Below are 26,353 nucleotides of genomic sequence, written 5' to 3'. Positions count from 1 at the left end.
TCTGCCTATTCAATACCCCCCAGGGGCCTTAGTCAGCCCTCAAGATCTTCTGCGGTTTCACCACAGACCACAGTTTCACACTACCTTCCTTTTATTTTTCACTCAAATTGAATGAGACCAATTTCCCCCCCAATACAGTATGGACTCTTTCAGCATTACTTTGTTTACATCATTCTCTCCAACTGGAATTTTTTTCTATTTTGTAACATCCCACTCATCGTTTTCGGAGGGACGAAATTTTTCTCCCACTATTTGGTTCCTAGAAATGGCACCACTTGTAGCTAAAGAGCAAAAAATCTTTACACAAATGTAACATTTTAAACCTTTCTCGAGTTTTAGGCATTCTACTACTAGTGTCCACTTTTTACAGGACAGACTTCAAAGTTCACAAACTGGACAAGGACTTGGGTTGTCCGAGAGCAGTGCTGGTGGCAGCAACTCCATGCCATGTCTGAGTTTAGGTCCCACGAAGAGTTTAGTCAAATTTAATAAAATTTCATAAATTTGCTATGAGAGCACTGCGGAAAATGAGAAAATTGTCTCTTACCTCCATTAAGTTTTATCTTATTTATTTATTGGCTGTGTTGCACAGCATGTGGGATCTTAGTTCCCAGATCAGGGCTTGAACCCACACCCCCTGCACTGGAAGTACAGCATCTTAACCATTGGGGAAGTCCCTCTGTTAGGTTTCACAAAGTAATGTTTTCATCATTGATTCTTTTGGCTCTTTTCCCTTACCCTACAAACCTAAAATAAAACATTTTGGTTACGAGGAAAAAAGAAAGTAATAGTTCCATGTAGAACCTGCTTTTGTGTGAGAAAAAATGGAAAGTGGTTGTTGAACTACTTCACCTACCTTGGAGATGCACCCCTGAGTTTTAATAGCATACTTGGGTCCAGTTTTCAAACCTACTCTTTTTGGTCCTGATCTTTTCTCTTACAAGTCCTCCCTCTAGGCTTGTTTTTGTGTAGTTGCTCAGTCGTGTCCAACTCTTTGTGACCCCATGGAACTGTAGCACACCAGGCTTCCCTGCTGCTGCTAAGTCACTTCAGTTGTGTCCGACTCTGTGCGACCCCACAGACGGCAGCCCACCAGGCTCCCCTGTCCCTGGGATTCTCCAGGCAAGAACACTGGAGTGGGTTGCCATTTCCTTCTCCAATGTGTGAAAGTGAAAAGTGAAAGTGAAGTCGCTCAGTCCTCTCCAACTCTTTGCGACCCTGTGGACCTATCCTTCACCATCTCCCAGAGCTTGCTCAAACTCATGTCCATTGAGTTGTGATGCCATCCAACCATCTCGTCCTCTGTCATCCCCTTCTCCTCCTGCCTTCTTTCTTTCCCAGCATCAGAGTCTTTTCTAATGAGATGGCTCTTTGCATCCGGTGGCCAAAGTATTGGAGCTTCCATTTCAGCACCAGTCCTTCCATTGAATATTCAGGGTTGATTTCCTTTAGAATTAACTGGTTTGATCTCTTTGCAGTCCAAGGGACTCGCAAGAGTCTTCTTGAGCACCACAGTTCAAAAGCATCAATTCTTTGGTGCTCAGCCTTTTTTATGGTCCAGCTCTCACATACCTACATGACTACTGGAAAAACCATAGCTTTGACTAGACGGATGTTTGTCATAAAGGTACACAAAATTGCTTTTCAACTTCCATCTCATACCTTTGCCCTTGTCTTAGAGCATGACGGAGGTTCACACATAATTTTTAACCACTGCTGAAAAACAGGAAAAGTATATTGCAATTCCTTTTCTAGTCAAAATATGTTCCCAAGCTCTCTCCTTGTTTGTAAACATATTAAATAGTAGGCATAATGAGGAAGTCTGTTTATTTTCTATATTACTAACTGTAAAGGGACTATCTTTTTTATACATTATAATGCGAATGAAAATAGCAATTTCAAATCTCCTCAGATGTAAAAAAGACAGACATAAAAAGACAGCTTATTTTTAAATAAAATGTAAAAATAAACTGTAAGTTGCTGTTTAAAGCAATCATTCTTTAGACAGATATTTTAAATTAAAGGTACAAACTGTGAGGACTTGCATACAAAAAGTTTAAAGTCAGGCAGAGTTGAAATTATAGGCAATTAGAAAAGCTATCTTATTCTTGCTTTATAGGTATGGACTCTGAGCTTTTAACTGAGAAATACTGAGCCCTGTCTGAATACAACAGAAATTGAAACAAACTAAAGCTGGGATTTCCCAATGATTTTATTGAGGTAACTTCTCCCAATGTTATACATATATGCATTTATATATACTTAAGAAAGCTAAACAATGTTCTAAGGCACTTGGAATTGTGCACAGCAAAGCATACTCTAATATCATATACCTACACAGAGCATAATTTTGCTTTTTAAATAACACAAACACCAATACGGAATAAAAAAGATAATACATAGTCTTTCTTTCAGGTTACAATAGTGGAATTACATATACATATGTGTGTATACTTGTAGATATTTATACCCACATACTATAATACAGTACAGGTTTCAGAACAACACACAAAAAGAGAAATTGTCATGTTAATCAGTATACAGTCCCAGTTATTTACAGTCACAGATATTATACCTGTGTAATACGTAGGACAAGATCACTCACTGGAAATTAGAAGTCAGTCAGCCTGATAACAGTCACAGCTTACCATTCTTATCACTTTCACTAAAGCTTGAAATATCAGAAGAATGCATATAGTACTTTATTTAAACCTCACCGTTACATAGAAAAAAAAATGACTAGGTTGAATTTTTAGTAGGTACTCAATCTGGTGAAACTGGTGCAGAATGTTTTAAACGCATTGGCACATCTCTAAGCCCCAGAAGAAATATTATTAAAAATAAAAATAAAAAATTAGTGCCTATATGTTTAGTGATGAAAGTGGTTTGACCCTAGATTCATTCAGGTTGTTTATGAATGCTAGTTAGCACTGCCATGGTGACTTCTTCATGTGGAAGCTCTCTAAGCAATGTAATACATAGTCAAACTATAACAAAACATCCAGTAAGGGAAAAGCCCCCCCAAACTGGCAAGTGGCACAAATGTTATTGGCATTTTAACACAGCACAAAATTGACCTGAGGGTGGAGTGGCGTTCTGCCTCATTTACTCCCTTCAATTTATTCTTAAAAAAAAATGGTATTTAACAAGAATTTTTAAGCACCATCTTAAAGTTCACAATATAACCACTTTTATTGACTGAGTTACTCTGCTTCAAAAAAGATTTTAGAAATTTTAATATTGAAAAAAATTATAGTAGCTAGTTTAATTTGATCCATTAGTCACAATTCACTCAAATCATTTCAAGACATATTTATCATTCAGTTTTGATGATAAAAAGTTACAAAGAGAATAAGTATGTTTATGTATAGTTAATATAATAATATTTCACCCAGGTAAAACTCATCTTGTTTTGCGAATGACCGTCATTGAAATATGGAGGACAATATCTCACCCTTCTTTTCTTCATAACTTAGTATTCACAAATCTAAGAAAAGTTGAACTGCATGACTGTCTCTTCAGGGGAAATGCAAGCATTTGCATGTAGATTAAATGCATCTTTAACAGGATAAATGAGACTGTTTAGGAACTCAGGGGATGCAGTTTACTAGGCGAAACCTAATGGTGATTTTCACAGACCACCTGCTTTGTTTATGTGTGGATAGTTAGCAGTCATGTTTGTGGTTAAACCATGCAATGATCCTCATGACACTGACTAGGGCTATGATCAACAGTGTAGTTGTGAGGTAAAATTATGAGGCAAAAAAAAAAGTGTGCTTCATGTGAACTCTGTCCTTTACATACATGGACTAACCAAGTGATGATGCCTGTTGGAACTGCCAAGGCTACTCAATAACCTCCTCCATGAAGAACTGGAAAACCAAAGCTGCCATCAGAAGGCTAGATGCGGAAGGCAAGAAAAATGACAGAGGAAAAAATGATTCAGGGCCCAAAGAAATGCAAGGCAGTCAAGATGAGGTTCTGAGATAGACACTTTTTCCTGTGTCCTCAAATTGAAGTAGACAGTGGTATTTAAGGGAGGTGGCACTGCCCTCCCAGGAGGGCATTTGAACATGGGGGAGGGCTTTTTACTTTTAGTATTTACAACAGTTGGGCATACTACTGGCATTTAGTCAGCAACAGCCTGGGAGAGTAAACATCTTGCAATGCGTGAGACATTTCTGTACAACAAAGAACTGCCCAGCTCAAATGTCAGCAGCAGCCCCACTGAGAAACACGGATGGAGTGCTCTGCTTACATGCACAGCTATGCCAGCTTAATGGCATTGTTTCTGTAGTAAATCCTAGCATGGCTACAAAATGACCCTTGCCTAGAGGTCTGGCTTCCAGCGCGAATAGCTGCTATAGGATTCTCTTTCTCTTTTTTCTGTGCCAGAAATCTTACAGTGTATACAATAGGGTTTCTTAATTTGGGATCACTCTGTCTTCAAAGAAGCATAAGTGGGCTATTTTGGGGTTGTTTTCTAGAAATGCTAATGGTGGTTTGCCATTTCCACAAGGAGTTTAATCTTAATGATTACAAAAAGTCAACGGAAAGTGAAAATGAGAATGGTTTAGGAGTATTCCACCCTATTTCTACCACCCTTTGATTACGAACAAATTATAATAGCACCTCATGCTGCTCTTTGAAAATTGGGTATCCTCTATCTGGAGGTGTGCTTTCTCTCAGAAAGATGGTCCTATTAATTTGATGATTACTTTTGCTGTTGCATTCCCCTCTAGGAAATAGTTCAGCTGGAAAAGTTCATTCTGTTTTGGCAAGTGAAATACTGTGACAGACACTTAGACACGCGACAGTGGAAGACTAACTGGTTCAAGTGACCAAGGGAAAATTCTGTAAATAAGTCGTTGTCTCAGTGGTTCCTTAGTGCTTGTAACATTCTCTAACCATGTGAAGAAATTAATTCTTGTCTCAAAATATATATATTTTCATTAATAAGGTTAGGCTTCATAATATGATTATATCTAGGAATGTTTAAGGCTACCATACTGATGAAATGACATAAATTTATATGTCTTATACTAGCTCGATTCCATCTTACCTCCTTTGAAGATTTCTCATTAGGTATAAAATGTGCTGCTGGAACCACTTAAAGAAGTACTCTGACATTTCTGAAGACCTTTCACTGTTTAAATATGGAGACACTGTTATGTGATAGACAAGTTTGCGTTCTTCTATTGTGAATGCAGTATAATTTATGACATTTCTGTCTGATTCTATTAAGGATAAATACAATGCCTGTTTTGTGTTAGAATGTGGAACACATTAGGATATGCAGTGTTAGTGCAGATTTTTCTCTTTTAGGTGTAAGCTATTGTATTTTTTTTTTTTTAAGTGCCAATGCAGCACTGAATTAACTGCAGGTTGTAAAACTTGAGTTATGAGTTTTAAGGACTTATCTCTCATTTTCAGTATTTGATGATTATTAAGGAGTATATTCAATTCCTCTCTTTCCTTAAAAAGATTTTCACTGACATTTCAGAAGCTTCTCCTAACACAATATATTTACTAATGTAAGAGAAACATAAGTGATTACAATCAATATGCTAATATAGGACATGAAAATAAAAGCAGAAAGTCAGTTTTTCTGGATAAATCAGATTGAATGTGTTTTTTTCCCCCCCTCAATTTTGAAACAGCTGTTCAAATACCCAAACTAGTTCTCTACTATAGATTTAATTTTAGGAATTATCATAAAGGTAAATTATATTGAACAAAAAAAAAATGCAGGCTATTTCACACATGTAGGAAATTATCAGGCAAGGCTGCCTAAAATTAACGCTAATCATCAGAGAACTAATTTTATCAGACCATGAAGATCATGCTAAAGCTCATGGCATCTTCTTATTACCTTAATGTTAAGGTTCTTTTTCTCCATTTTAAAAAAGATGGAAATGACCACTTTGGTTTTTACAAAACCAAACTAGTCTGTCTAGTTCTTTCATGCCTGAACTTTTCTGGAGATGGACTTGTTTTTCTTCCTTTATCATATCTTAGGGACTGAAAAACCACTTACTTCTGTGTCAGCCTAATGTCGCACATTAAATAGGAAAAACTCTGATTTTGTACTGGAACAACCCAATTCACACACACATTTATTTTTACAGAACCGCAGCTTACTGGCTGGATTGCAGAAATGCTGGCACTAGGCAGATACATAATTCTATGGTGGCTGGTCCACGTCCTTGTATCCTTTCACAGCTGCTTTGCAAGAGACCTCTGGATGGGCTGCTGATGTGGATATGCAGTGTTTCTGCCTTTTAAAATTAGCTATTAAAACAGAGCTTCATTCTGTGAATGTAGCTTAGCTCATAATCCTTCCATTCTTTTTATTTAAAGGATCATTCCAATGAAATAATTCATGGTTCCAATTCTTAAACTAGTAGTGGTTAATTTTTTTGACTTTTAAATTTTCTTAAAAAAAAAAAAAGTTTAAAACTTTTCCCTAGACACATCAATCAGTAGAAGAGAAAGTATGAGTAGTTCATAAATCTGACATATCATAGAAGGAAACAATATATTGAGGACCCAGGATCTCATTTTCTTTTTCAGAGTCTTATTTTCTGTACTAAGTGCATCTCACTATAGGGAATAAAAAAATTATATCAATGTACTGCTAGGGGGGAGAAACTGTTCCTTTTATCAACCAAATAGAGACTTGCTATGACATGCATCTTGAGTGATAAAGCAGTGATAAATGTCTTATATTTGCCATTTTTATAGGAGCCTTGTGACTAGAAATTAAAACAATGCTCTAAGATTATAAGTATAGAAAATTAAAATAACATTACATGCCTTGGTATTTTTCCTAAGACACTAAAATGACAATAAAACAATACCAAAAGGGAAAACATGACTTCAGCAAAAAAAACCTGGAACATAGTTAATATCTATGGCTGGATTTAAACACTATGAAATGAACAAAATTTCAACCAGATTAAAAACACTTGGGCATGCAGAACAATTTTTTCAAAGCAAAAATAAGTTATTCTATCAAAGAAATGACAATAGTGCAAAATTCTAGGTTTATTGTATTAATGCACACAGCTGTGTACAGCAAGAGATGCAACGATGCCAGCTACTTTTCTTAGTTATAAAATGGTCCTGGCTTTGTGTAATAGGGCAAGTGGGACAACATTTTTTATTTCTTACAAATCCAATTTTAAGTGGTTCTTTAAAGTGTAAATGAACGGCAGGACCCAAATTTACCCAGTAGATTAAATGTCTGCTTTTGGTTGAAATAGAAAATTACAGTTTTCCATACAATGAACCAGAATCACTTCAGAAAATCCTAGTCCAAACTCCGAGAATAAAATAGTCTCTTTTAGGTCTTGTCGAGTTGTTCTACATTGCATATGTTTTTAATAAAAGGGGCACAAAATAATTGTGAAAGAACAGTTAGATGTAAGGTAGTATCTACATGTGGTCATAGGTACTTGGGAGCGGAAGCCTTGCTTTGCCCATGACTCCATGGAAAATGGCAAGATGACGATAATGGCTTCTTAACGTAAACAATATTGACTGTAGGCTCATGGGGAAATCTTTCGTAACTTTAACTCACTTTTGTACTGAAAGTCAGTTCTGTATTTATGGATGCAATTTGCAGACTCTTAAAATACCAAATGAGATTCTCTTTACTTAACAACTTAGCAGAAATTTTCTGTTCTTTTAAGTCTTTGGGTGAGTATTTTTTTTTTTTTAATCCATGTGCTTTATTTTCTTTAATAGCAGCAATCCAACTTAATGCAGCATGAAAACTAAAGTAGTTCTTTCCGTTCCCATTCAGAGCCAACTGCTGGCAGAACACCTGTATTTTGCTTAAGTTTAACTTTGGATTCAGACTTTTTAAAAAGGTGCCATGATTGTAGATAGCATCTTCCTTAAATCAAGTAGGACTGTTTCAACTTTGGAGATAATTAAGCTAGGGAAAGACCAAAAGATTCATTTCTAAAGCTTGCTACAGATTTATAGAGTCGCATTACATCTTTATTCCCAGTCCTTTTATCCTTGTGGAAGATTGGTGCGTTAGGTAAGGAGTATTTAAAAGAATGTAAAGTGTGCATAGCTATGCTACTTGAAGCATGCAACAAAATTTGGGTAAGCATGCTTATTAAGAGTCAGTAAAAGCCTCTTGCATTTAAGAAAAAGATACATGAAAACACTCAGACTTATTTCTGGCAACTGGATTCACTGGCACAATGACAAGAAAATAATGGTGCTACGCTGTACCAATATAATGGTGAAACAAGAATATTCTTCTAGGATCGGGTCTAAGAAATCCACATTGAGTGATTAAACTCCCAAATTCCTTAATAAGTTCTCAATTACCCAAAGCCTCTTCAAAAATACATTTATGCTTCTATTTCCTTTTTTCATTAACGTAATGAAGTCTTTCTCTTGCTTCCCCACCCCCACCCCCGCAACCCTTTCCAGTGCTCAGAAATTCCACTCGCCACTCTTTAACCCACACTCCCAAATGTGGCTTTCTGGCAACAGCGATTGTCTTCTGCTCATCTTCTTTGATTAAAACTCCTGATGAAGAATAACTGGCGTAAACATGGTGTCCCTTACCATCAGTCCACATGCTGGACAGCAGGGCTGCTGAACAGCCGGGTCGTTGAACCATCCCCTTTGCTTGTTGGCCCACCCAGGCTGTACAAGTGGGGAGCACTTTCCACGCGCTTCCTTCACCACCAGTTAAATAGAAACACACACATTCAAATCTCAGTGCAATATCAGGTTTTCAGGAAGCGAGGCTTCCCCCCAAGATGATCAGTCTGTTTCCCAAGAGTCTCATGCTTCATTATGGACGATGAAACCTGAAATACGAAACAGAAACTCTGTGATGTGGTAGAGAAACACAACTCTGTTCAGTGACGTGAATATGGTACAGTCATGTTTATGATCAAAGGCAGCTCTAGCATCCCCAACTGAATTACTGTTTGCTTAATAAATTACTGTCATAACAGAATATTGTCATAAATGTCATGTGGGAAAACAGAGACAGCTCTGCAAAAGATTCTGGTTTTATCATCCAAGATAGACAGCAATCAATACATAAAACATCACTATCTTGAGGGTCATGTTCTAATCTATATTGAACAAAGTGAAACGTTTCATAAAGGATTTGGTTACACCTGATTTGTCATCACAAAAAGGAAAACACCATCAAGTAGTCACTATTTCATTAGCTTTAGCCTCTCTTCACTTGCCGCTGAAGACTCCAAATGTACTTTCTGTACCTGAATTTTCACACACCTCCCAGGCATTTCCTTACAAATGTTCCACAGGCAACATACTAAGCATGTATACAGATATACAAATTATCTTTCCTTGTGAACCTGCCTTTAAGCTTTCTATCTTGTTAAATGTTCTACCTTTAAAAATACTTCTAGTCTGGAAGCCTTAGATTGCAACTTTCTCCCTTTCGCCCTCCACATCTCATTAGTCACCAAGTCCTGCCCCAACTGCCTGTCTCTGGATTCATTCAAGCCTTCACCACCTTTTGCTGAAACTACTAACGATACTAACAGCATGCTAGCTAGCTGGCTGGATTCATGCCCCTCCATGAGAGTTCCTGAACAGTTCCTGTGATTTTGTAGCCCTCTGCTTTTGAACATGTTCCTCTCCAATACTGCAATCACTCCCTTCATTTTCCATACATGTTTTCATATCTAAGATCAAGGTCAAAAGTCATCTTCCCCAGAAGCCCTCTTCAGCCTACTTGATTCCACAATTATGCAATTCTACTTGGTATTTCACTTATCTTGCCTATTCTCATGTTCATTTGTTCAAGTAAAATCTAATGTTCATCTGCCCAGACTCCAAATTAATTTCTCTGACTCAGGCTCATAGATTGGGAGACCAAATCTATGCTCCACACTGTCACTGGCATTATTACCATAAACACTGATCCAATCATCCTAGATCTTTGTTAATATCATTGCACTGGTCCCCACTACTGGTAAAATTTAAATTTCTTAAAGTGATGGCTGAGGCTTTTCAGGATGTGGCCCAACCCATGTTTCTAACTTCACAACCACTCCCTAAATACCCTAAATTTCAATCATTTGCCCGCCTAAAGGCTCTCCACTTTTTCCTTTACTGTTATCTTTCCTCCCATCTCTATCTCCTACAATCTTCCTCTGTGAGTTCCCCAAACTCCTTTTTCCTTCACCTCTCAGAAAAGCAATAATTGCTTCTATTCTGTGTACCCACAATATTTGGTTTATACCACTCACTGATCATTGTGTGTGTGTGTGTGTGTGTATGGGTGTATCTCCTTTTAGATCGTGAGATGCTGAGAAAATACTTGGGCTTACTCACTTTCATATACTCATAGAATACAATATCTAACATATGGTATTACTTAATAAATGTTGCTATGTTGAATCAAGCATTAAAAATGAAAAATTAAAGACATAAGAACAGATGAAACAAGATTGACTATCAGTTGATAATTGGAGCTATATGAAGGATGTGTGGAGCCTGTGACATGACATTACGTCAGCATGTTTGACAGAAGTCAAAATAAAATAGGTTATAACAAGTTTTCCAAAATGAGCAAACACGTTGTGATTCAAGTAGGGATGTGCCCACTGTGAGTTCAATTCTTGACTCTACTCTGTCCACAACCTTGGGCAGGTGTGTGACCCTCCATGTTCTACAGTGTTACACAGGGACAACATGACTGTTTCAGTCACCTGAACTTTATTGCTGCCCTCTGATCATGCAAAATCCTTGCCACCTCAGGCCTCTTGCAGCAGCCCTCTCCACTACATTAGCTGATACCTTTAGGGAAAGTGTTTTTCTCTCCCCAAACAGTGCTGACAACTTCCTCTTGTCATTTAAATCACAGAGTAAGTTTAATTTCCTCAAGAGACCCTGTTCTTAGCCATTCTATCCATATCCACCCTTGCTCTTGGCACAGCGTCCGGTTACGTTTTTTTTCATAGCACTTAGCACTGTCTGAAATGATCATGTTTTTTTTCATAACACTTAGTGCTGTCTGAAATGATCATGTCTAGGGACTTCCTGGGTGGTCCCATGACTAAGACTCTGTGCCACCAATGCAGGGGGCCCACGTTCGACCCCTGGTGCTGCAACTAAGACCCAACATAGCCAAGCAAATAAATATTTTAAATAAAAAAGAGCACCCACCCTTTTAAAAAGAAAAGAAATGATTATTGTCTATTTGTTCATTTACTTGCTAACGGTCTGTCTCCCTTACTAGAACACAAGCATGTGCGAGTGAGGACTGACATGTTCTAAACTCCTAGGGTCCAGAAAAGCATGACTCACTCTCTGTGCTCCATAAATACTGGCTATCTCACACGCTAGTAAAGTCATGCTCAAAATTCTCCAAGCCAGGCTTCAGCAATACGTAAACTGTGAACTTCCAGATGTTCAAGCCGGTTTTAGAAAAGGCAGAGAAACCAGAGATCAAATTGCCAACATCCGCTGGATCATGGAAAAAGCAAAAGAGTTCCAGAAAAACATCTATTTCTGCTTCATTGACTATGCCAAAGCCTTTGACTGTGTGGATCACAATAAACTGGAAAATTCTGAAAGAGATGGGAATACCAGACCACCTGACCTGCCTCTAGAGAAACCTGTATGCAGGTCAGGAAGAAACAGTTAGAACTGGACATGGAACAACAGACTGGTTCCAAATAGGAAAAGGAGTACGTCAAGGCTGTATATTGTCACCTTGCTTATTTAACTTCTATGCAGAGTACATCATGAGGAATGCTGGGCTGGAAGAAGCACAAGCTGCAATCAAGATTGCTGGGAGAAATATCAATCACCTCAGATATGCAGATGACACTACCCTTATGGCAGAAAGTGAAGAGGAACTAATGAGTCTCTTGATGAAAGCGAAAGAGGAGAGTGAAAAGGTTGGCTTAAAGCTCAACATTCAGAAAACAAAGATCATGGCATCTGGTCCCATCACTTCATGGGAAATAGATGGGGAAACAGTGGAAGCAGTGTCAGACTTTATTTTTTGGGGCTCCAAAATCACTGCAGATGCTGATTGCAGCCATGAAATTAAAAGACGCTTAATCCTTGGAAGGAAAGTTATGACCAACCTAGATAGCCTATTAAAAAGCAGAGACTTTGCCAACAAAGGTCCGTCTAGTCAAGGCTATGATTTTTCCCGTGGTCATGTATGGATGTGAGAGTTGGACTGTGAAGAAAGCTGATCGCCAAAGAATTGATGCTTTTGAACTGTGGTGCTGGAGAAGACTCTTGAGAGTCCCTTGTACCGCAAGGAGATCCAACCAGTCCATTCTAAGGGAGATGGATCCTGGGTGTTCATTGGAAGGTCTGATGCTAAAGCTGAAACTGCAATACTTTGGCCACCTCATGAGGCGAGTTGACTCACTGGAAAAGACTCTGATGCTGGGAAAGGTTGGGGGTGGGAGGAGAAGGGGACGACCGAGAATGAGATGGCTGGATGGCATCACCGACTCTGTGGACATGAGTTTGAGTGAACTCCGGGAGTTGGTGATGGACAGGGAGGCCTGGCGTGCTGTGATTCATGGGGTCGCAAAGAGTCGGACACGACTGAGCGACTGAAATGAACTGAACACATGAACGACTGAGTACATATATATAGGTGTACTTGGTTATTTGATTACTTGTTCTATAAGTAATTCTATGTCTGAAGAGTTTAATCATGAGACCCACTTAACATTAATTAAAACTGAGTATATACTAATCCATGATAACCCATTTGATATGATATTCCATCTTGCTTTCTAGGAAGAGTCAACCATAACCTGAAGAAAAACTATGGAAATTGTATAAAAATGTTTTAAGAGTAATTGAAAACCTCTTAAAATCAAACATATAAAATGTGAAAGAAAGGCAGATGATAATAATACCTAACTATTAAATTTGGTGGCACTAGTGGTAAAGAATCTGCCTGCCAATGCAGGAGACATAAGATGAGGGTTCGAGCCCTGGGTCAGGAAGATCCTCTGGAGGGTAAAATGGCAACCCGCTCCAGTATTCTTGCCTGGAAAATTTCCATGGACAGAGGAGCCTGACAGCCTACAGTCCATGGGGTTGCAAAGAGTCACACATGACTGAGCACACACATTAAATTCTATTACGTGCCTAGCACAATTCCAAGTGCTATACATATACTACCTCATTTAATCTTCAAAATGATTCTATGAGGTAAGTACTCCTGTATCCTTTTTGTACAGATGTAGAAACTGAGGCACAGGGATGCTCAGTCATGTACTCAAGGCAGAGAGCTTGAAGGCCAGGCTCTAGACTCCGTATTCCTAACCTATGTGAGGCTATGAGATTAAAACATGTCTATCTATGCATGCGTGCATGCTGAGTCTCTTCAGTTGTCATCCATGCTTTCACTCAAGGGGTACTTTTGTTGCCCTCTCGGTAGAATGGAATGGAAAACGTAATCAGTTGGATTTCTACACCTACCAGCTTTGATCAGTTCTGACCAGAGAAAAATCTTGGTCCACATTTCCAGGCTACACTTTGATTGCTACAGTTGTCTCAAACACATCTGCCTTTTGCCACAAAGAGAACTAGATGAAAATGGGCTCAGCACAGACTTTCTCAATTACCAGAAAAAGCCAGGCCAGTGAGGTCCTGGGGCCGGGGGGCGGCGGGGAGAGTGAAACAAGAAGCAGGACAGAGGAGCACCACGCACGCCACAGGAGGGCCCTGGGAGCCCTGACAACACAAACACACTGCACCTGCAGGGTCTCCCCACCCTGACCTAGCAAAGATCCCTCTTTGTTAGATTCATTTCCCCCCCGGGAATTAAATTTCAGTTCAGTTCAGTTGAGTTCAGTGGCTCAGTCATGTCCGACTCTCCGTGACCCCATGAATCACAGCACGCCAGGCCTCCCTGTCCATCATTTTTTAAGGTGTCTCCAAATTTGCTGGACCAATCATTCCACAGTGTCCTAATCTCCACTTGGTCTTGGGTTCCAAGGATAAGTGTGGGGAAAGCTGACACAAGAGGCTTTCTCTCCAATCAGTAATGTCTCTGGGATGAAGAAGGTAAACTAAAAATAGGGTTGGGTGAGACCTTCCAATGCAAGGGTCCTGGGTTCGATCTGTAGTCAGGGAACTAGATCCTGTATGCTGCCACTAAGATCCGGTGCAGCCAAATAACAAACAAAACAAACAAATATTTAGAAAGAAACTGGGTTGGGCAACAATGGGAGTGGCCAGTGGACCAGATAACATTTAGAACCTTTTAAAACCCAGTATTTTCCTGGAAAGTGTCCTGCTTTTAATTTCCAAAAATTAGCAGGACACTACAAATTTTTTCGTGTTTTTCTGCAGACACTATTTGCCCATGGATCCCATTACAGAATGAGTTCACAGACTGGATTTTGTTGGAAAGTCAGGCCATCAGCATAGCGTCTAGACTGGCGAGGAGAAGACGACGACTAAACAATACTCTGAACGCGGTAATACGCTGATAAAGCGGGGGGGTCAGAACTGTAACCTCTCCTTATAAGCACTGCCCGGATCTGGTCAAAATACCCATATATTTTCTTACACTATCCAACCAGAAAGGAACATTTATATCCTGTTTAAATTAGGCATCTTATCTTCAAAATCAACTCCAATATTTTATGGTTAGAAGTGCTGAAAATGCAAATTATGCTTAAGCTTGGTACCACTCAGTGTTTTGCATTCATGAGGTACGCGAAGTTCAGCTTTACATCCGGGGAAGTTTGCCTATCCAACAGAATGACAGTTTGGCTTTAGGCTTCAAGTTGATGAAGCAATAAATAGAATTACCGTGCCCTCACGATACTTAAGCTTTTCATCTACCCTTTTTTCAGAACTTTCCTGAAACTCAAACTTGGAATCTATCTATATTTTCTTCTTGTTAAAAACGTCAATAGTTTTTTTTCTTATATTCATACTTTTGAGAGAGAGTGAACAGAAGCAAAAAACTAAGTCATGGAATTCAGGTAAAAATAACTCTTTCCCTAAATGGTTCCTCCACAAATACATAAAAATTTCTTCACCTTCCTATAAATTCAGTTCAGATAATATAAAATATGAAATGACTCTCTACGTGTAAAACATTACTTTCCTGTACTCTCCCAGTTGATATATTGAGAAATCCTGAGTAATTAATTTCCTCTTTATTTAAAAGGGTTTAGTGGTCAAGGCACATATAGTTATGTTAAACAATGAGGAGGTTCTCCTAGACCACTGCTCCTTGTTCAACTGAAGTCAGATCATATGCTGGATGGGAATTCGTGAGTATGAATATGAAGCCATGCTTGCAACTCTGGTGGTCTAAGCGACATTTTGCAATTCTTTTCAGTTTCTGTCCAGGTGGCAAGGAAATGGAGCCCTCGAGAGAGTATCTCTACGGAAGCAGCCTTCTCATTCTCTGTGGTGGTCGTGGTTTAGTCGCTAAATCGTGTCCGACTCTTGTGACCCATAGACTGTGGCCTGCCAGGATCCTCTGTCCATGGGATTCTCCAAGCAAGAATACTGGAGTGGTTTGCCATTTCCTTCTCATTCTCTGTGGAGGGCCCCTAATTAATGTGTGTTTTCTTTTTTTATTTTTGGCCACACTGCACAGCATGTGAGATCTTAGTTCCCTGACCAGGGATCGAACCCTTGTTGCCTGAGTGGAAGCACAGAGTCTTAACCACTGGACCATGATGGAAGTCATTGAATTAATGTTTATTGAGGTCACAAGTATAGTTCTTGCCATGTCACATTTTGATAAGCCTATGTAGAAGCTCAAAGGGTAGCTTATCTGTAAATCTACATAGGCTATAATAGCTCAAGATGGCACAGAATGAGATAATTGCTGTATTTTAAAAAAATATTTATTTATCTGGCTGTGCCAGGTCTTAGTTGCAGCATGCAGTATTATTTTAGTTGTGGCATGTGGGATCTAGTTCCTTTGCCAGGGACCGAACCCCATTTCCCTGCTTTAGGGGTACAGAGTCTTAACCACTGGACCACCAGGGAAGTCCCTAGATAATTACTTTAAACACACCCACATACACAAACACACTTTTCAACATAACTACATCAGGGAAACTTGAAAAGTAGAGGAAAAAACCACTATAGGTTCACTTTATGACACACCATTAAGAGTTGCTTTTTTTTTTCCCTTAAGACTTGGCATTGCTTACTTTTATCTATCTATTCATTTACATATTTTCATTGAAGTAGAGTTGATTTATAATACTGAGTGAGTTTCAGGTGTACAACAAATTGATTCAATCATATAAAGACTTTTTGTCAGACTATTTTCCATTATAGGTTATTAAAAGATACTGAATATAATTCCTTATGTTATATAGTAAATTCTTGTTATCTAGTTTATGTATAGTAGTTTATATATGTTAATTCCACACTCCTAATTTGTCCCTTCTACTCTGATGCTGGGAAGGGTTGGGGGCGGGAGGAGAACGGGATGACCGAGGATGAGATGGCTGGATGGCATCACCGACTCTGTGGACTTGAGTCTGAGTGAGCTCCGGGAGTTGGTGATGGACAGGGAGGCCTGGCGTGCTGTGATTCATGGGGTTGCGGAGAGTCGGACACGACTGAGTGACTGAACTGAAATGAACTGAACTGAACTGAACCCTTTTTTCCCCTTTGGTAACTACATGTTTGTTTTCTATGTCTGAGTTTGTTTCTGTTTTATATATAGGTTCATTTGTATTTTTTAGATTTTGCATATAAATCACATCAGATTAATATTTGTCTTTCTCTGTCTGACTTACTTAATACCATCCATGTTGCTGCAAATGGCAATATTTCATTCTTTTTATGGCTGTTTTAATGTTATTTCCCAATCTTTTTCCTATGCATCTGAATTGTAGAACAAACCACAGCTATATACGTATACTTTAGTCAGTATCTGGACTTTTCCACTTAACATTATGCCAGTAATCTCTTGAGGCCCATTTTGATTCTAAGAGTTATCAATTTAATGATTCTTTGCTTAATATATCATTATTAATGATAATGATATCATTAATATCATTATGATATTTCTATAGAAATAATAGAAACTAATACAATTATATAAGGGGCTTCCCAAATGGCTCAGTGGTAAAAGAAACCTCCTGCAATGCAGGAGATGTGGGATTGATCCCTGGGTCAGGAAGATCCCCTGGAGGAGGAAATGGCAACCCATGCCAGTATTCTTGCTGGCAAAATCTCATGAACAGAGGAGCCTGGCAAGCTACCGTCCCAAAGAGTCAGACACACTGAGCAACTGAGCACCCACGCATACACACATGCACCCACAGAGAATTATATGTATGAACGTATTATTTTGCATACTCTAAAAATGTTCTTGTTTACAAAATTCGATGTTTATTTTTAAAAGCAATATTCTCTCTTGATTATAAGTCTGATATATGTTGACATTATAAAAAATTTGGAAAACAGAATATTCAAAGGTTACAACTATTCATAGATCCTACCATTCAGCTGTAACCATTTTAAAGTTTAGTTTTTTATGTAAAGTCTTTTCAAACAATTTACATGTCTTTATAATTTAAAGAATTACTTTAAATTGTAGAAATCCCATTTACTTTGGAAAGGGAAGTGGGTTTTCTTTGCCATGGTGATTTCTTTACAGAATGCACTGGCCCTATTCAATAGTACAGTGCTCTTCAAATGGTCTTTTGGGTTTTGAACAGTGGACCAGGTGGGCAGCTGCTGGGGCAAGGAGAAAAAACAGTATGTGGCTGGACAAGCTGAAAATGTTCTAAAGAACAGAGGTTAGAGCTTGGTACCTTGCAAGCCAAAGGATGAACTCTTATATGGACCACTTATCCTCATGCTTCTCATATGGCCCTAGAATGCATTTCAATTTCAAGAGGTATCTGGAGAAACTGGGAGAATCATATGAAAGAGTGGACCTTTCCACTCTAGATGGATGGGCTACAATCCATCTTCAGGTCAAACGTTCAGAGAACATACTCATGATGGAGTTTTCAGAGGTGTCTTCTCGGTACACCAATAGCAGGCGTGTCATGGTATTAGTGCCAGCACACTACTCATGAAAAGCCACCATGCTGGAAACCTCATTGACAGAAAGACAACTTTGGAAATGGATCCTTCATTTTTTAAAATTTAAAAACATTTTCAGCAAGGTGATACATTCTTATGTTTCAAAAATCCAAAAGGTTCAGAAGGGTAAGTAGTGTCATCTCCCCACCGTGCCTGGCCCCTAGTCATCTAACATCCCTCCCAGAGACAACCAATGTTACCAGCTTTTTATGACTCGCTCTGGAGATACAGAGCCAAGGAAGGGAATGGGAATGTGGGAATGGGTCCTCCTAGAGTTGACTAACACATCACTGTGTGGGAGATTATCTCTGGATAAAGAGGTGCCTGGGCAGATGAAGCAGTGCTGTCTCAATCCTTTTATTAACCAACCTAAATCCGCAGCAGCTAATAGGTTTAGATTTTGAAGGGAAGGCTTACTTGATATAAGCAGATAACGCCTGGCGCTAATGAGAAAGGCTAAAAATTGAGCTGTTCTATGTCGGGTTCCATTTAAAGAGCCAGGTCATGATTCACGGCTTGTTTATTCCCTCTAAGGATGGCTGGGGCTAAGAGCACCATAATCTTCCATATGAGCAATTTTCTAAATGTAAAACTTTATCATATGTTTGTATTATTTTGATAAGACTCAGCAGCATTTACCAAACCTCTTACCGTTTAAAGAAATACTGAAAACAATTTGGAAATCATAAGTATTATTTTTATAAGTCTCAGAGCCTAAATATATCTCGACCATAATGCAACACTAATGATGTAATATAAATTCATGGAAAAATACCAGGAGACATGTGCTTTACTGCCAAGTTTTAAAGAATACCTAAGCAAAGAATATTTATCTCAGTGATATGAACACTTTTTCCTTCTCTGGAAATTTAATTTTCTAAAAAATGGAACTCTAATTGACTTGTGTGTGCTTAGTTGCTCAGTCATGTCCGACTGTTTTTGAGCCATGGACTGTAGCCTGCCACGCTCCTCTGTCCATTGGGATTCTCCAGGCTAGAATATTGGAGTGGGTTGCCATGCCCTCCTCCAGGGGATCATGCCAACCCAGGGATTGAACCCAAGTCTCCTGCATTGCAGGTGAATTCCTTACAGTCTGAGTCACCAGGGAAGCCCAAGAATACCGGAGTGGGTAAACCTATCTCTTTTCCAGGGGTTTTTCCCGACCCAGAAATCAAGCGGGGGTGGGGGTGGGGGTCACCTGCATTGCAGGCAGATTCTTTACCAGCTGAGTTACCTGGGAATTTTATTTGTTTCAGATATACAACATAAGTGATTCAGTATTTTTATACATTATGAAGTGATCACTATGATAAGTCTGTTACTGTCTGTCACTGTACAAAGTTATTACAATATTATTGACAATATTTCCTGTGCTGTACATTACTGGTAGTTTGTACCTCTTAATCCCCTTCATCTAATTCACCCACTCCCCCATCGATGTCTTTAAAGACATTTTAAAGAGTGTTAACCAGTATATTGTGGGAAAAACTTTTAAAGCTTACCTTCCTATCAGTTGTTACCAAAAAAAAAAAAAACCAAAACCCACTGCAGATACCATCACACCCTGATGTAAGGCTGTCCTACAGAGGTTGTTTCTAGTTTTGGGATCAGTATTTGCTTTCCAGAAAGATCTACCATGGTATTGTTCAGGTAATCATCTGTCCCAGTATGTTTTTTTAAAAAAAAACAATATAAGTTTCAAAGTAAGGAGATCAAACCAGTCAATCCTAAAGAAAATCAACCCTGGATACTCACTGGAAGGACTGATGCTGAAGCTCCAATACTTTGTCCACCTGATCACTGGAAAAGACCCTACTGCTGGGAAAGACTAAAGGCAAAAGGAGAAGAGGGCAGCAGAGGATGATATGGTTGGATAGCATCACTGGCTCAAGACATGAACTTGGGCAAACTCTGGGAGATAGTGAGGGACATGGAGGCCTGGCATGCTGTAGTCCATGGGGTTGCAAAGAGTAGGACACCACTTAGTGATTGAACAACAACAGGCTTCAAAAATTTGACTGACATGCAAATTCTTTGAAAAATCTTATGTAACATGCTATGTATATATAGCAAAGGGGCTTCCCAGGTGGCTCAATGGTAAAGAATCCACCTGCCAAAGCAGGAGATGCAAGAGATGGGTTTGATCCCTGGGTTGGAAGATCCTCTGGAGTAGGAAATGGCAACCCACTCCAAGATTCTTGCAGTGGAAAAGAAGCTTGCCTGGAAAATTTCATGGACAGAGGAGCCTGGCGGGCTTTAGTCCATGGGGTGGCAAAAGAGTCAGACATGACTGAGCATACACATACACATAGAGCAAAGCACTTAAACCCATGAGAGAGAAACAAACAGAACACCTATGAAGTAGCGGGGGGTCAGATTATATGATCACTCAAGTTTCTTCCAGTTTTAGCAGCCTGTGAAACTGAAGTGTGTTGGCAGAAAAAATGGTAGGACTACAGTGAGCTTCTGTGGCATCAGTAAAAATCAGATTCCTTTCTAAGCTATGCCTTCTAAAAACTGAGCTTCTACCCTTTCTAAGCTATGTCTACTGTGAGTCCAAAGTAGACCTGTCTGTGCCCACACTGACTTTCACCAGCATCTGTTCTGGGCATACAACTTCAACCGACTCTCTTTAAGAGCAGAATAAATGATGCTGATGCTTTTTTTTTGGACCAGAATATAAAACTAAGAAAGAAACCAAAACACAGCCCTCTAGAATGATTTAGACTTCTTTGGAAGAAAACAAACAAAAAAAAGCACTTAATTTCAAAAATGTTCACTAGATGATGTTGTGCTAAACTGTATTTTTTAAAAATTTAAATTGTGATGAAATACATGTAATATAATTTACCATCTTACTCACTTTTACTTTGCACAACTGCATCTTGTTTACCTACCTGGTAAACTGTCGACTCTCTTCATGAACTTCCATTTCTGTGCTTTTAAATTCATTTAGTTCTTTCCTTATTGCTGCCTAAGTAGGAAACAACAGATAAACAGAATTACTAGTTAGAACACACATTTCCTCAGCATATATAGAATCAATGAAGCAGACATTCTTTTACGAAGTATCTTGAAGAAAGGAATTTGGAGTTCCTACCTCTGATGATGGGATAAATGTAGTTTTGATACTACAGCCAAACAAAAACCAGGACAGATCTCTGCAAGTGTCACTGACAAGGCAGAGAGGAAGGGGGCCTTTGCCAAACCCACCCTGGGGCCTGATCTATGAGTCACACACCCACCGCATCCTTGATGACTATGAGGATAGCACAGGTCATGAGCTTTTCTGAGAAACAGTATCATTTTCCTATGAAAGTTCTGCATTTCATACCACCCACAGCAACATGGCTTTGACAAGCTGCCACAGAGCTACAGAGAAGGCAATTGCTATTTATTCTTTGGTATTGAAAGTTTAGACAATTAGAATTAAACATTTCAGCACAGCACTTAAAGCCACTCAAAGAAAATAGCGAGGAGAATGCTGTTTCCATTATTATTTATTGAACACATAATCCAAGCCATGTACATGCTGGGGTTGGAAGAGATGCTTACAGGTTGAAAAGCTGAGATACTCATTCAAATGTTAACACCGGTTATCATTAACACTACTGGCTAGATCATGGATGGTTTTTTGGTTTCAATTTTATGCTTATCTTTATTTTCTAATTTTTCTATGAAGTTTTTTTTTTTTTTGGCTGCTTGAGATCTTTGTTGCTGGGAGTGGGCAGATTGCTTTAGCGCGGCAATCAGGGGCTACTCTCTAGCTGTGGTAGGCAGGCTTCTCATTGTGGTGGCTTCTCTTGTTATGGAGCATGGGCCCTAGAATGCACGGGCCCAGTAGTTGCAGCTCACGGGCTTAGTTGCTCTGAACCATGTGGAGTCTTCCTGCAATAGGGATGGAACCCAAGTCCCCTGTATTGGTAGGCAGATTCTTTACCACTGAACCACCAGGGAAGTCCTGATGAAGAAGTTTTGTAAATGAAAAAATACTCATAAAAGCATCCTCAGAACCTCTGAGAAATGGACTTCTCAGCTGAAACACAGAATGAAGTTACAAACGATGGTGATAAGAAAATCTACTTTGTGATTGGGGGGCTTCCCCGATAACTCAGCAGGTAAAGAATCCACCTACAATGCAGGAGATGCAGGTTTGATCCCTGGGTCAGAAGGATCCCCTGGAGGAGGAAATGGCAACCCACTCCAGTACTCTTGCCTGAGAAATCCCACGGAGCCTGGCTGGCTACAATCCAAAGGGTTGAAAAGTGTTGGACACGACTGAGTGACAGCACAGCATACACACTTTGTGGTTGGAAAATGATGTATTTTAGAAAAGGGAAAAAAACAGAAGAAATCCCTGAGGCTTCTTTCTGGCTTTCTCTTATCACTAGCTATCACTCTGCAATATATAAGCTTTTCCCCAGTGCTGCTTTCAATCTTACGTTTAAACCCTGTAGTCACAGATTGTTTTTCTCTCCAAATCCCTGTAGTTTCTATGAGGAACCTGAGGCTGGGAACTGTGGTAATGGTTCTTGCCACTGGCTTTTGAAAGAGGATGAATCCAGTAGAGAAATATTTCAGGGCCCAAGTCCCCTGTGATAAGAGTACATATCTTGTTTCACAAATGAGATCAACAGTAAGGACACTTCTTTACTCACTGTAAAAACTGATACCCAGAACCAGGAGCTAAAATAGTGAAGAATGGGGCTTCCCTGATGGTTCAGTGGCTAAGAATCCACCTCACAATGCTGGGGTCACCGGTTGGATACCTAGTCTGGAAAGATCCCAAATGCTGAGGGGGAACTAAGCCTGCATGCCACAACTGCTGAAGCCCACACTTAGAGCCTGTGCTCTGAAACAAGAGAAGCCACCACAACGAGAAGCTTGTGCACTTCAAGGAAAAATAGACCCCACTCACCGCAACAAAAGAAAGGCTGAGCGCAACAACAAAATCCCAACGCCGCCAAAAAAGAAACAGGTACTAAAAACAGCAAAGACTCTCTATACTCATCACCAATTAACATCTATCAAAAAGCTTTCCTTCATCTGCTCAAGTGTCCACCAATAGATGGATGCATAAAGAAGGTATGGTGTATGTACATACACATGCACACACATACACACACACACACACACAATGGAGTATTACTCAGCCATAAAAATAATGAAATCTTGCCATCTGCAACAACACGGATAGACCTAGAGGGTACTATGTTAAGTGAACTAAGTCAGACAGAGAAAAATAAATACTGTATGATTTCACTTATATGTGTAATCTAAAAAAAACAAATGAACAAACATCACAAACCAGAAACAGATGCATAGATACAAAGAACAAACTGGTGGCTGCCAGGGATAAGAGGGGTAGGAAGAAGGATGAGTAAAATAGGTGAGAGAGATCAAGAGGTACAAACTTTCACTCATAAAATAAATGAGTCATAGGGATATAATGTATAGCACAGCGATACAGTCATTAATATTGTGACGACTCTGTATGGAGACAGATAGGCCCTCTTACTTCAAGTCCCACACTCTTTCTAATAAAATGAACTTCAGGGCCTATGTCATCCACCTAATTGTCTCAGATCTCTTTGCTGTGTGTGCTGGTTATATTAGAAATGCCAAGTCAATTGCAGAAAATTACAGGGGCTGGTCGTTTGAAAATATACATCAGGAAGATGTGACTCCAGGCTGTTAAAGGAATGCAATACTCATTTAAAAAATCTACTGAAGAAAGACCATGGCTTTATTCCACAAGTTACCTCCTCTTATCATTTAAAGAGAAAGTTTCCTGAGAGAGTTCTGAAAGGAAAAAAAGTAATTAAATGCCTGTTATGTTAGGGAAATACATGGACAATAATCTTAACTCCTTTCTATACAAACGAGACCAGAATTGAAGTCTGATAACTATTCACATAAGTGTAAATGGGATTGATTTTTTTTGAGTTGTTTGTGTGTGTGTGTGTTTGTCTGTTTGTTTTTGGCCTCACTCTGCAGCATGTGGGATCTTAATTCCCTGACCAGGGATCGAACTTGTGCTCCCTGCATTGAAAACATGGAGTCTCAACCACAGGACCTGGGTGGTTGAGTCCTGGGACTGATATTTTTTTTTGAAAGATACTGGGACAGGAAGAGGTAAGCAGAGTCAGTGGGATTGGAGCCTGAATGGTGCTGAGTTCTGTCAACCATGGGAGGTCATTCAGCCAAAACTAGGTATTTCTAAGATTGAAACAAATCAAGCCCACAGAAGACAGTACTGGCACCAAGTAGTAATTTTTGGTACCATGAGAATTATAGAAAGGACAAAGAAAAAAAAACAAAAAAGACTGGAACTACGTTTAAAACTGACTTGTGATGACTGGTAACAGAACATCTACTTATCACTCCCAGTCCACTCAAGGGTCAGCCTGGCCAGAGGCAACAGGTGATTTGCTGAATACACGGACCTTGCTGCTTTCTCAAATAACATAATCTGTGAAGCCTGGATGAACTAGAACTCCCATCATTTTCATGTCTTTTGTTTATTTCTTTGATAAAAATCTGATATTTAACATGGAGAGGATTTCTTGACTACTCATCAAGATCAATGCCATGGGTAGGTAAGCATACTCAGCTGTCTGGGTAAGCATAAACAAGCCAAAGAATATCTCCATATGGAATTAAAATCTCAGTCTTTCCTAGGACCTGTTTAGACACTGTATCCCTGGAAGGGTGGTATGTTCTATTCATTCTTATGTTCCAAGCATCTAAGATAACACTTAATATATTGCCTGCTTGCTAAGTCGCTTCAGTCGTGTCCGACTGTGCAACCCCATAGACAGCAGCCCACCAGGCTCCGCCATCCCTGGGATTCTCCAGGCAAGAACACTGGAGTGGGTTGCCATTTCCTTCTCCAATGCGTGAAAGGAAAAGTGAAAGTGAAGTCGCTCAGTCGTGTCCGGCTAGTAGCAACCCCATGGACTGCAGCCTACCAGGCTCCTCCGTCCATGGATTTTCTAGGCAAGAGTACTGGAGTGGCTTGCCATTGCTTTCTCCGACTTAACATATTAGGAGGTTTTTAATAAATGACTACTAGGTAACTTGTTGGATAAACCCATGTATCATCTGAAAAATTTTGGATTTTCTTTCATTGGATAAATTTAGACTAAACTGTAAACTGAGGCTTCAATGAGTAGTGAAAATGTCACCAATGGGGAACAAAGCTTAAATTAGCAAGCCTGACCATGAAAGTAATACTGTTAAGAGTTACCATTTATTGATGAGCTGAAACTTCACAAATAACCTACCTAATTCTCAAGATAGATATAATTGGATCTACTTTATTAGTGAGGAAACCCAAGTTAAATGACTTGGCCAAGGTCAAACATCTACCAAATGGCCAAGCAGGAATCAAATCCATAAGCAGCTCTAAAGCCTGCCTTCCCCACCCATGGAACTTCCATGGCCAACCCCAGGGAGATGGCAACTGTTGTGTGAGCCTTGGTCTTCAACCCAAGTTAATGGCCTTCTCTGGCTCTACTTGCCACTTTAGGGTTCATCTATCTCAGCACAGATACTGATATAGGCCATATGTAGATTACACAGGCCACATATATCTTACTATATGTGTATTTGTTTCTAGTGCTCTACCCAAGCACCGACTCAATGGACGTGAGTTTTGAGCAAACTCCAGGAGATGATGAAGGGCAGGGAAGCCTGGCATGCTGCAGTCCATGGGGGTCACAAAAAGTCAGACACAACTAAGCGACTGAACAACTTACCTGAGCACAGATATTCTAAAATAAAAAATTTTACCTTAAAGGTGACTTAAGCTCCATCGAGTTTACAATTAATAAGGCATTTCCCCCACGACTTCTCTTTCCCATTGTGGGCAGTATAACATGACTACCAGATTTAAGGGTTTCTCTGGTGGCTCAGATAGTAAAGAATCCACCAGCAATGCAGGAGACCCAGGTTCAATCCCTGGGCTGGGAAGATCCCCCTGGAGAAGGGAATGGCTACCCACTCCAGTATGCATGCCTGTAGAATTCCATGGACAGAGAAGCCTGGTGTGCTATACAGTCCATGGGGTTGCAAAGAGTGACTAACACACACCAGATTTAAGACATTTCCCAGAGCACCTGGCACAGTGTTTTCATAGACTGGGCATTGACTGCTTATTGACTAATTGACACTGATCCCTTTTCTTTACACTTGAAGTTCAAAGAAATTTTAAATGCAAAGTGGTATCTTAGTGGGGCTAAGAAAATAGCACTAACAAAAGAGAGAGAAA

At 39.5% G+C, this 26,353-nt stretch overlaps 1 protein-coding gene across 4 annotated transcripts in view; it reads right to left on the bottom strand.

Moving 5' to 3' along the window:
• Positions 1-2,194: 2,194 nt before the first annotated feature.
• The window catches only part of PHACTR2 (phosphatase and actin regulator 2), a 305,489-nt gene continuing 281,330 nt past the window's right edge, over positions 2,195-26,353 (bottom strand). For all 4 annotated transcript variants that reach the window (XM_088840798.1, XM_088840800.1, XM_088840799.1 and 1 more), the window contains 2 exons: positions 20,979-21,055; positions 2,195-8,840 (listed from right to left, as the gene is read on the bottom strand). In XM_088840798.1, the coding sequence (XP_088696924.1) occupies positions 8,825-8,840; positions 20,979-21,055 (93 nt within the window). In that variant the 3' untranslated portion in view covers positions 2,195-8,824. The remainder of the gene's footprint in view (positions 8,841-20,978; positions 21,056-26,353) is intronic.

This window comes from Moschus berezovskii, chromosome 10 (genome assembly GCF_049115385.1).
Source record: "Moschus berezovskii isolate FMDL1 chromosome 10, NW_MosBer_1.0, whole genome shotgun sequence".
Lineage (NCBI taxonomy): Eukaryota > Metazoa > Chordata > Mammalia > Artiodactyla > Moschidae > Moschus > Moschus berezovskii.
Note: the sequence above shows the minus strand (reverse complement) of the source record. Positions and strands in the feature narration are given on the sequence as shown.